The 13,310-nt window shown below is 37.6% G+C and overlaps 1 protein-coding gene across 1 annotated transcript in view; it reads right to left on the bottom strand.

The window, feature by feature from the left end:
- Positions 1–13,310, bottom strand: part of LOC139733532 (protein cycle-like) — a 54,879-nt gene that overhangs the window by 21,026 nt on the left and 20,543 nt on the right. The window contains exons 4-5 of the mRNA XM_071644342.1: positions 4,882–5,039; positions 2,769–2,848 (exon numbers count right to left, since the gene is read on the bottom strand). Coding sequence (XP_071500443.1) covers positions 2,769–2,848; positions 4,882–5,039 — 238 coding nt within the window. The remainder of the gene's footprint in view (positions 1–2,768; positions 2,849–4,881; positions 5,040–13,310) is intronic.

The raw sequence follows: 13,310 nt of genomic DNA, 5'->3' as shown, positions 1-13,310 counted from the left end.
TGTGTGGTTACTCATTTGTCTTTCACAGAAAATGGTTGCCATTTCTGTACTAAATTCAAGAATATGTGTGGACCACATCTGTTGACGTTTGAGGTGTTGTATGAAACAAATAGTGTATGGTTTTTACTCGTGCAATGGAGAAGATGAGCGCCTCTATCTTTCACCTCGTGCGAAATCTTGTACCATCACACTCGAGACCATTCACTATTTGTATACTAGCGCTACTTATCATCATCAATAAGCCCCACCCACACATGTTTCAAAACAAGGACAAAGGCTAATGCCTATCAGACGAAACTAGAAATATGGCTCCAATACAACAACAACAGCCAAAAAAAAAACATCAAAACTGTCTTACCATTATCATCATCAGTACTACTACTGTTCCTACTTTGTGATAGACAGGGAGTGGGTAGCAAAACCAAGAACAAGACAAGAAAGGAAAGAAGCAAGATAAAGTTGCTGGGAATGTTTTGACAGAGTGAACCGAAGTCTCAAACTTGGACTTCAATCAAACTTCACAGGAAGTTTCTTCTCTCTATTTCTCTCTTTCTTAAAGGGACTGTACAGTACTGGTTGAGGTGAGGATTCAGCTTGTAACTTTTTGCGCGATTATATTTAGAAATCACTCTATGAAATATTCAAGAGCATACAATTCTAAGGGGAATCAAAAGTTTATTTGATGAAAATTGGTTTTGAAATGACTGAAATATCTAAAAACAAGGTAAAACAAAGAGATCCTAATAAAAGTCATGGCCTGTCAATTTTATTAGGATTGCTTTTGGATATCTCAGCCATTTCAAGACCAATTTTCATCAAATGAATGTTGAATCCTTCTTGAAATTATATTCTCTTTCATATTTCATAAGAGGTTTTTCATTATCTCACCAAAAATGTTACAAACCTGACATTAGGTCTTGACCAAAACTGTACCATCCCTTTAAATGCTATCTGATGTCTCCTTTCATTAGATTGTGAAATTTTTAACATGGCCATAGTCTTAAATCGCCCATTGTCAGAAGACTATTGTAGGGTTTTAGAATAAAAGACATGCTTGAAATACCAATGTTGGGCATGTAGGCCTATATTGTTGATATCTGTGATTGAAAGCCAAACAACAACAACAACAACTACTACTACTACTACTACTACTACTACTACTAATAATAATAATAATAATAATAATGATAATAATAATAATAATAATAATAATAATAATAATAATAATGATTATAATAATAATAATAATAATAATAAGAAGAAGAAGAAGAAGAAGAAGAAGAAGAAGAAGAAGAAGAAGAAGAAGAAGAAGAAGAAGAATGTAGACATGGTCTTTAAGGACAAGCAGTTTTACATAGTCTAAAACCTACACATGTGTAGCTGGTAGATATCACAACAAAACCCAAATAGTAACAAGTACAAGTGTAACAACAAGTCTGTACCAATGAATATAAGTCTGGAAAGGGCAGAGCTCTATGAAGCTGAGTGTGGATGTTTTATTTTCATCAGACGATATCAAGGAATGCTTTTAACAATGACTGATATAAATAACTGTGATATTTTGACATATGCCGTAGTCAACATCCAGTGAATAGCCCTGATTTGATAACCAGCACAGTACACAAGTCTCCATCATGACTCAGTGACCTATATGAGTATAGAATCAGTCAACTTTTAACACTGGTCTTCTTCCAAGACACACAGATTCCTTTGTTCTGTAACCAACGTCACCATAGTTAAGCTGATGTTCTTGCGATTTCCTCATTTAAATATCAAATAAGACTAGCACATTAGTCTTCCACAGTTACCGTCCTGACTAAATAACGCATTGCGCTTTTAAAGCCCACACAATAGATGCATTGATATTTGACTATTATCATGGTATCAAATAACATGATAATTTAATGGCACCATTTTCATTGGCAAAATAACAAAGTAATAGATACCAGGGTATTTTGCTGAATACCATTTACATTCATGATATACAAATGTACAATGTACCATGATATTTCTGTTATGAACGAATTGAGCATGCTCAGATCTCCGACGGGAAAGAGACAGGAATGCATCAGGTCACATAAGAAATGTACTGCTGTATAATCAGTGGTACACTGTATTTGGTGACATCATTCACACTCAAATCTACGCTGTATTTGGTGACACAATTCACACTCAAATCTACACTGTATTTGGTGACACCATTCACACTAAAATCTACACTGTTTGGTAACACCATTCACACTCAAATCTACACTGTACGTTTGTATTTGGCGACACCAATCACACTCAAATCTACACTGTATTTGGTGACACCATTCACACTCAAATCTACATTGTATTTGGTGACACCATTCACACTCAAATCTACATTGTATTTGGTGACACCATTCACACTCAAATCCCACATGGATAATTTGCTCCAATCTAATCACTACCCTAAAATAACATGGTACTTCACGATGTATTTTGTGGTATATTAGCTTTCCCCTTTTGGATTAACATGTGAAATACCACTGTATATCATCATTAATGTGAATGCACTACATATAATTTCTTGCCAGAGTAGTATTATTACCATGTTCAGAAGTAAAATCACAAAGCCTGCAGCCACATATTTATTGCATTTTTCCAATTGCTGACTTGTATTAGAACAATTTAGGTACAAACATGCACACTAAATCTTCAGACTGCAAAACAATGTATCCCTGAGAAAACTTAGATTGCCTGTAACATCGTCTTGCATGCCAGAGGTAAATATTCACACTCACCTCAAGAATAAGAGACTTTAATTCATCTTCAGACAAAAAAGATGGTTTGTAGTTTGCTTCTTTCCTCGAGCTCGATGCTCCTATTTGAACGATGAAAAAGAAAACAAACAAAGAAATTATTAATGCCAGAGAGAGCTCCTAAAAGAAGAAGGAAAAAAAGCCTAGTGAGAAAAAAACACCGCACAGTAAACACACATTAATGACCCACTTCTTCGAACCGACTAGCTCTTCGAACCGACTAGCATCCACAATACATTTTTGCTGCCCATAAAATATCACATTTACATCTCCTTGGAGCAGCCAAACTCCATTCTGTATCCTTGATAACATTACCTTCTTCTTTTCGTAAAGAGCTTTCTATTCTGAGTGAAATTCAACTAAAACAAGTTTTCTCATTTGAAGTGCATAGAACAAGTAAGAAATGCAATGCAAGCAATGCACGTCACATAACCAAGAAAACCAAAATGGAGCCATGCTTAATGGCAAGCTAACAGTCTAAATGTCACCACAGTCTGAATAAATCTTCAATCCAACTTAAGTCATCGCTCGTGTTTGTTTCGATACTGTGATATAAATTTGTTTTGGTTTGGGGTCGGCTCTCATTGCTATTCTATGAGAGAAGCATGATTTACCCATGACATTAAGTGACTGTTAAAAGAAACCAAAAATGTATCAAAATCAATCATGACAATTCAATGAAATTTCAAATTAAATGGGCCACGGATTCAAAAATGTTCTGAATTCACCTAGCTTTGAATGTCATTTAAAGTGCAAGTCAATGAAAAGAGCTCAATCACAAGCAGTGCTTATCTAACTTGTCAGTTACTCAAAGGGTCAGTGAAATATACACCTTGAATAAATGAACCTTCGTGAATTTGGTCAAATATCCTTGAAGATTGTACACTGCAGATCATGTATTCATCTATGTGCAATGCAGCTATGCCACAAACATTTCCATATAACATGTATTTCCCACCAGTAGAGAAATCACAAACTTTTCTCTTGAAAATAGAGAGCAATTCTTCCTCAATCTATCAATTAATGTCACTCTCAATCATAATTTCCACCACTTGGAAAATTGTCTCACAAGTGGCAATGTGTGAAATATACACAAATAATATCGTCGCTGGGGCAACAAAACCTCATATCTGAAATTTAGGTGAAAATGACTTTTTTTGATTAATGGTCAGATAATCAGTTAAGTGATGTCCTGTCCAAATCCTAGCTGTTTTACTCCAGAAATAAAGCCACCACGGCATGTCTTAAGGAAAAGCTATCCCATTTGATGCAGTGCTTTATAATGCAATGCCACTCCATCAAACCAAGTTTGTTACTCCAATGTGTTCGTAAGCACGCAAATCAGTGTGTGATGTTCATTCACATGATTGTGCTTCATTAAGCCCTTGATTTGCAAGTGATTTTCTATATCATTTGCTCATATTTTTGGACTTTCTTTTCGGGTAAAGTAAAATTTGTTTAGGCAAGTGCTCTGCAACAATCTGCAAATCTGCTTGCCCAACCGGGCAAGTGGTAAAAGACAAAAAAAAAAAAAAAATAGTTGTAAAGCACCCTGGTGTGACTATCACTTGACTTGAAAAAGTCCACAGGAGTGGATAAAAGCTTGCCCTCTACCTGTTAAAGTTTGGTAGAAGCCTATAACTTCTGTTGTATTACCATCCCTAAGAAGCAATGAAAGTTTTCTCTAGGATTAAAGGGACACTACAGTATTGGTGGAGATGAAAATTGGGCTTTTAAATTTTTGCAAGATACCAAGAAAACACGTATGATATAGTACAGAGCATACCATTTTAAGAGGAATTCAAAGTTTATTTGATGAAAATCGGGTTTGGAATGACTGAAACATCCAAAAACAAAGTAAAACAAAGCGATCGTAATAAAGTGTGGGTCCCACACTTTATTACAATTACTCTTTTTTGGATATCAGCCATTTCAAAACCAATTTTCATCAAATAAACGTTGAATTCCTCATAGAATTACATGCCTTTTCATATTTCATAAGAGGTTTCTCATTATCTCACCGAAAAATGTTAGAAATCTGAAATTAGGTCTCAAACAAAACTATACGATCCCTTTAAAACCTCCTCCATGATACCTCTCAAAGTCTTCATGTGCTGGACAGCCATGCGCAGGATGGTCAGTTTGTCCAGCTTGGATGACATGGAGCTACAGGTGGGTACCATGGCACTCAGCTCCTGGATGTACATATTCATCTTTTCCCGTCTCCGCTTCTCAATCTCGCTGTGGTTTTGCCTGCAATGGAAAGGAGTCAGGAAATGATATGATGATGGTAATAACGATAACTAGCAATATATACGGTACTTGGAGAGCACAGACCTCTGCCAAGCAGCTCATTTCCACCCCATATTACAGTTTTAAAGGACAAGTTCACCTTCATAGACATGTGGATTGAGTGAAAGCAGCATTATTAGTTGAGAGTTTGAGGAAAATCTGTTCAAATCTGTTCAAAAGTTACAAACTTTAGAAGTTTCTGCTCGCTCACTGCTGGAGAGAAGACTACAACATCTCATGATGTCACATATATGCAGAACGATAAAAAAAACCAAAAAAACGAAACTTTAACATATTTTCACTTTTCTTGCATAATAAAAGAACACTTTCCTCTTTCAGAAGGGAGGGGGATAATATTATCCTGAACATACTGTACATGTATTCACTGACCTAGTCAAGGAAACACCCACTTTTTTCCAAAAATAAAATTTTCTGAAATTCTCTTTATATTTTCCTTATATCATTCTATGCATGTGACATCACACACACTGTGATAGTCTTCTCATCCAGCAGTGACTGTGCAGATAATCTAAAAATTCATAACTTTTGAACGGACTGTCCGATTTTCCCCAAACTTTCACTGATGTGTTCCACTAATATTGCAGCATTTACTCAATCCACCTGTACATGTACAATGCACAACTCTTACTAGAAGATGGACTTGTCCTTTAAATTCACATCATCTGCATTATTAGAATCCTTGACCATCAAATACTGTAAATGCCAAATATTTTGTGGGGTTGGTTTTTTTTTGTGAATTTCACAAGTCAGGTGCTATTCATGAAATTAAAGACACGCAAATATATTGACTCCGATCACGCTATGAATGTGACGTACACTGTACGCGTACAACTGTAGCTCCGTTAGGTACAGGACTCCACGATCACGAATTTAAAGACTCACGAAATCGTCAGGAAGAGCTGATCCGCAAAAATTTAGACTCTCTATTCCAAAATATATGGCATAGTATTACGGAGCCTTAGATTTGCGACACGAGACATTTCAGATGACTATTGCACAGGCCATCTCCTCTCTCCCTGCGTCACGTTGCAAAGTAGTCTTAGATTACACGAGGGCGCAACCTACAATGTGTATGTTAATGTAAAATGGCGCCCCCATGGGATCACTGCATCAAGTAGCTCTCTGCAGTGTGAATTTGAGCTGACACAAAAATGGCCCAGAATTGAACGTGCAAACTCACGACGATGCGAGGTCGATTTTTATTTAAGCAAATGTTTGCACATGCAGGAAATGTTATTTTTCCCCTAGGAATGTCCGCACGACCACAAAAATCTAAAGCTCCCCATTCTACCTTTTAATAGCATTTGGACTCACAGTGATATCACTGATAGTTTAATAGCTCATCACAAAATCTTTATGTATGTCCTGGATCACTACTAAAAATTGTAATCATCTGTTCCTTGTGTTATTAGTACACTGTAAAAGAGGAAATTTTTGCGGTGTTGAAATTTTCGCGCATTTCGCACAACCAGAAACTAGCGCGAAAATAAAAGCACGTGACTATTTTTGCTTGCCATAGATAATATGTTCCTGTGCGTGATGTCTTGATTCCGCGGAATTAAAAACACGTGAAACTCTTCTTACGCAGCCAAGTGCGAAAAATTAGTCGCGCGAAAATATCCACTTTTACAGCAGTTTTCCTAGAAATTTCATCTAAATCCGTTCCTAACTTCTACTACATGTATTGTAAACCTCACTTTGGTCAAACTCATGCTGATCTGCTGTTTCGATTGCAATAATTATTTTGTGTTTTAAATGTTATACACTTGCACATACTCCACCAGCTGTATGGAACAAGGAGCCCTTTATGTACATCACATTAAAGGACAAGTTCACCTTCATAAACATAAAGATTGAGAGAATGCAACAATATTGGTAGAACACATCAGTGAAAGTTTGAGGAAAATTGGACAATCGATGCAAAAGTTATGAATTTTTAAAATTTTTGTGTTGGAACTGCTGGATGAGGAGACTACTACAGCTTGTAAGTCATATGCGTACAACAGTATTAAGAAAATGTAAAGAAAATTCAACATATTTTCACTTTTTTCGCATAATAAAAGAGCACTTGACTTGCCTCTTTCTAAAGGCAGGGGGAATAGTATTACCCATAACATTTGTCGGTAACAAGTCAGGGGAATGTGTACTTTTTACAAAAGATGAAATTTTGTGAAATTCTCTTTATATTTTCCTTATATTGTTGTACGCATGTGACATCTAAGTTATTCACACACTGCAGTAGTCTTCTCATCCAGCGGTTACTGCACAAAAACTTCAAAAATTCATAACTTTTGAACGGATTGTTTGATTTTCTTCAAACTTTCAATGATGTGTTCTACTAATATTGCTACATTCTCTCAATCCTTATGTTTATGAAGGTCAACTTGTCCTTTAACAAGCTTTCAGTGTTCTTTTTTGATTTATTAAAGTAATATTGCTCCTCCAAAGTGAGCAGGTGGTTTGCATGATTTTCCCTTCATCATTTAAAAAGAATCTTTCCTCGCCTCAAAGGCATTTAGCAAAAGCCTGTAAAAAAAGTTCCATCATGCACCTCAAGCATGAAATATCTAAAACTGAGTATGATGAACATACACACATCTCAATATGACCTCTTCAAATATCCCATCCTCCTCCCTGCCTCATTCCCCTCACGCCTTAACTCTTTCATCCGTTACCATGGCAACTGTAAATCCTCCTGAAAGGAGGGAGTGAAGATTTCAGCAGCATCAATATTCATGAGCTAGCGACAAAGGAGACGATGGGCTGATATGCAGGATGGATTGTCTCAGGCATACAGTTAATAGTCTTTGTCAAAGGCTCTCTCACTGTAATGTAACAAGCGAGAGGAAGTTCTCCATGGATACAAAGTCAAGCTTCCAGCGAAGGGTTAACTTTTAACAAGCCTTTGAAATAAAAAAGAAATACAAGAAACAAAAACAAAAAAGAAAAATTTATGACCAGCTTACTGTAGCTCTATTCATAGAATCACAGCACATAACTTTTCCACATGGATGTTGGATGGGCAAATATAGCAGTTCCATGGGTCAGAATGATTTACTGTAAGTAATAATTCAAGTAGTTTAGCTTTTAATCAGCTCATAAATACAATGACATTCTCAAGAACATCGTGCCCTGATATTCTGGGCTTCTACTTGAAGCTATTATCAATTTCAGCAGTAACATTCTAACAAATAAAGAGTGAGAGCCTTTGAAAGAGGCTAGCACACTGTCTTCAAGCCTACTGTCACGAAATGATGCCAGATATGTAAGGCTACACAACATGGGTGTGAGGAAGCCATAGACTGCCTGCTGTACTCAGACCAGCAAAATTCACTCACCACACACACACACACACATATACACACATGCACACACACACACACAGACATACACACACACACACACACACACACACACACACACTGCATATTGTATGTCATTAACAAGTTCGTCCAGTACACGCTGCCATTGAAAATGTTGGCTACAGTGTGAAACTAGACATTTTCGCACTAGTATTTTACGCACTCAGTCGCGTAACATGAATTTCATGTTTTCTATTCCATGATGTCAAAACATTAATTACACAAGTAAAAAGCGATTCCTGTACTCTTATTTTTGTACCGGTACTAGTTAATTTTACAAGGGGGAGGGGAATACAAAAAAAAAAAAAAAAAAAACACTCTTTACAAGAAAACTATTCCAATGAAAAAAGTGGGGTAAAAATGGTCAATCTCCATAAAATGGGTAAAAATTTAACATTGTACACATGGTAACATGAGGCTGTTCAGCATGATAGTTTTTATCACTTAATTCAATGTATTCAAATTACACCAGTCAGTTATTACCATATCAGTTTTTACAGCTGCAGTCTTGTTTGTAGCTCAGGTGCAAATTTCTATCTGGTTGACAATGTCATGACCAGTATTTTACCAGCAATGATATTTATAAATCATAAAGAAAAAAATATATCAGCATATTCTCCATTTCTTTCAAATTTCATTCATCTTCTATCAGTGTTCTGTCCTCATTAATACTTCAAATCATTTAAGATTATGATGCAGACTGCCAAGCCCCCACTCAAGAACTGCTGATGGGAGAGAAAAGTCTTACAAAAAAATGCCAAAATGTGATAAATAATATGTAAGACATGTCCAAAGATGGTAATCAAACATGCATTGGGTTGACTAATTTTTATATTATCTTTTCCTTTTGTAATACCCACACCCAATATCTTGAATCAACAAATAAACAGGTGTGTACTTTATTGTTCATGTAGGTCATTACTTTCATGAATATATTGCTTGCTACTACTAGCATCCCATAATGTAAGTGAGTCAGGGTTATAAATAATCCTTTTGGCTTCAAGCAAACTGCCATAAAATTTTGAAGGTTTTACAAGTTCTTGTTATATTGTATTGTGGCTTTGGGCATACAGGGAGTGTATTTATTGTTATCTTCTTCTTCTTTTTTTATCTTCACTATGAATCACAACTGATCTACTTTGTAAGAATGCTCAGAAACATTTTCACATATTAAACAGAGTTGGAACTCTGAAGGTGAACTTGAATCATTTTTCTCCCAAACCTATTTCTCATAATTCAATGGAGGTATTAAGCAAGTCTAAACTTTATTCTAGGTGCATGTTGTCTGAAGCCTGAACAGCAGCACTTGAATTAAACAGTGGCTATGAGGCCAGTGGTTGCTCTGCCTCACCAACTGGCCCGGATGCCCATGCGACAAGCCATGACCCATTTGTAGTAAAAGTAGGACTAACTAGAAAATCCTAATAAGTTTGAAAACAAAAGCATGATTTTCCTTGCCTTTTCATAGATCTGCATAATGCAGTATGTATAACTCGAAGTTTGACTTCAGTTCATCTGTGAGCTACATGTAGATTTAGCTTTTTACAATAGCCCTGGCTTGATAGCACAGCACTGATACATGTTGTATCAAGTAAATACCAAGGTACTACATGATTGCACAGTATCACATCCTTAAACAACAACGGTAACTTTTGTTACCAGGCAGAGAAATACCAAATTAATGTCAGTGAAAATCAAAACATTATTTTGGGGGAAGAAAGTTTGGCCTTGATAACCCCGTCCCACCCCACCCCACCCCCCCCCCCCCAAAAAAAAAAAAACTGGTCCTGAAGCCTCCTCTAAAAATTTGAGAGTCAATAGCAAAGTAACCATATGGAGTGACCCAGATGAAATGAATTTGAGGCCTAGAACAGCTTGACTTCCTTCCAACTACTGAGGAGGAAGAGTGAAGCTGGACCTTGTCTACACTTCCTGCATGATGTCTGTGATACATTTTGAAGGTTGTGTGATTAACAAGACTTCAAGGCCCGCATTCACAAAGGTGGTTTAAACTTTGAATAGAAAATGGTCTAAAATAAGCGTTAGATAGGCGTATCTTTGACATGCGCGTATCAATGTGCGTTTGCTACTGGACGTCTGTTGGTGCACACAATCTGTCAATTGTACTTACGCAGAAGAAAGTTGCATTTACAAACCATGGTTTAAACCATGGTTTCAATACTACCACCTTTGTCGATTCGGGCCAAAGAGTTTGTGATGCAGCTCTGTTTTATGAAATATAATCTGCATCTACTGTAGCATGGACAGTTAGCATATTTAATGGTTCATATAACTCTATTAAAGCACATTAGAATCAAGCTCAAGCTGCATTTTGAAAGGAATAGTATTTCAGTAGGCGCACAACATTTAATGTCCTACCTTTACTGATTTTATTCATGAAGTCCAGGTACATGTACTACCTTTCTGTACCAATGACTTTGGACAATGTGTACAATGTTTTAGGGGTTTTTCTGTGCTACAAATGTAGTCGGCACTTAAAGCACACAGGAGGTGAAGGACACTGTAATTTTCAACCAAAGCAAATCACGCATATTTTGATAGATTTTAACCAAAAAGAATAAATTCTTCCCACATATTTCCCAAAGCATCAATGTCTACCATGGATGAATTAAAAATGATGTAAAACAAACACAAACAAGGTGAATGCTGTATGTACACTGTATAATAAACTATACAGACACAGCAGCACTGTACCTTGTACTATGGAGCTACAAAAATAGCTCTCCATGACTACATACATGTAGTGTAAGCCTATGTTAATGTCTGTGATGTGAATTAGCCATACTGTATACAAACACACAAATCATTCCATTGAACATGCTTCCACTATCATATCATTTCCATAATTCCAGCATACTTTGTATTTCAAATATAGCTTTACTTCAACCCAACACACCGTATTATGTTTTGTGGCAGCACTCTAAATACATGTATAAACAAATATTTTTTTTTGGCTCTCTCTCTCTTGGTGAAATATTGCAGAAGTTTCCTTCCACAGTCCAATACTGCACATTTCCACTACAAGAGGCCTTAGGTGTGTTTCATGTCACTGCTTAGTGTGCCCTAAGTTGACATCATTTGTATGCAAACAGCCATAGACGAGGAAAGTCTCTTGACTATTCAGCCTAGATCAAGACTACAGCACCAATATTCCTCTCAAGAAATATCATGGCTTCATCAGGGATAGGCTCTCAGGAAATACAGCCACTTCAGACACTGACTTCCAGTATAGCCATAAATGAAACTGTATTCTACGCACATACCATTTGCATTGCCGCAGTGCGAACCTGCCTGCCATGGAGTGCTGCACACCCAAGACTGTAAACAAGACTGGTGTGCCCTAGAAAAACATAGAGGTTACAACGACACCAACATGCTGGCTATACACTGTACATAGAGTGTGTCCTTACCAGTATCTAGCAATCAATACTCCACAAACACACACATTGTATGTTATCACACACTCAAGCACATACAGAGAATATTTTGAAAGCTTGCAATGCTACATGTAATACATACTCTTTCCAGGCATAGGACAGTTTATGAGCTCAGAGTATTATTATAAAATTAGTCTAAAATTTATCATTGCAATACCAGGCCTCGAATTAACCGACGGCCACCGACGGCCATGGCCGTCGGTGCCCCTCTCGTTGGCCGCAATGCCCTTTCTTCCGTGATCAAAGTTACGGCCAAAAAAAAATGTGCCCTTTTTTCTTGTGGCCGTGGTGCCCCTTTTAGAATGAAAGTTCTTGTATATGACGTATAATATGCCCTTTCTCAAAGTCTACACTTCAATAAGTTTGAACAAATTTCCTCATCTCAAATATCATACCTTCTGTTCAGTTCACTAGCGTCCCACTATTCTTATCTGATTCAAACTCAACGAGACGACGTGTTACGTACACTTGTACTTATGTACGTACGTACGGTACGGCGACCGTTCCGACTGCCTCCGCAGCGCAGCGGCCAATAGAGTTACTAGCTAGGTAGTAGTCCACTTCCTGGACTGTATTCGTAGTGTGCCCGCGCGTACGTACGGAAGTACGTTGATGGTGTCTGTACGTCGAGTGTCGCAATCAGCGGTTGAGCGCGTTGGGTGGGTGCAGTATGTGCATGCGTGTGTTAATGTGGGGAATGCGGCTATTAAATCGTCTGGAGCAAGTGGTCGCAAGCCATGTGCCAGGCATGTGGGACGGCTGCGAGAATTGCCATCTCTCTCGCTCTGCATTCACGCCCGCATGCTCAAAGTAAATGTGATCGAGGGCACGCATGCGAAAAAAAAGTGAAATAAAATGTAAAAAAAAAAAATTGTACAGATCCCCCACCCCCGTAACACTGTATGTGAACACGGGTTGGCTGGTTAGTTGAAAGTGTTCCTCAAAATGCCCTTTTTTGACTTTTGTTCCTCAAAGTGCCCTTTTTGTTCCTCAAAGTGCCCTTTTTGTTCCTCAAAGTGCCCTTTTTGTTCCTCAAAGTGCCCTTTTCGTTCCTCAAAGTGCCCTTTTTGTTCCTCAAAGTGCCCTTTTTGTTCCTCAAAGTGCCCTTTTCGTTCCTCAAAGTGCCCTTTTTGTTCCTCAAAGTGCCCTTTTCGTTCCTCAAAGTGCCCTTTTTGTTCCTCAAAGTGCCCTTTTTGTTCCTCAAAGTGCCCTTTTTGTTCCTCAAAGTGCCCTTTTTTTTTTCTTAAAAACTGCCCCTTAGGAAAAAGTGTGCCCCCTTTACAGGAAAAAAGGGGCACCTTCAAAGAAAAATTAGGGCACATTTAGTTGATCCTCCAAAAGGTGGAGGGGCACTGTGTACCCCTGCCCCCCCCCCCCCCCCCCCCCCCCCC

The sequence above is a fragment of the Diadema antillarum genome, unplaced genomic scaffold (genome assembly GCF_040938485.1).
Source record: "Diadema antillarum isolate AM-2024a unplaced genomic scaffold, OU_Dant_1.0 seq00000481_RagTag, whole genome shotgun sequence".
Taxonomy (NCBI): Eukaryota; Metazoa; Echinodermata; class Echinoidea; order Diadematoida; family Diadematidae; genus Diadema; species Diadema antillarum.
Note: the sequence above shows the minus strand (reverse complement) of the source record. Positions and strands in the feature narration are given on the sequence as shown.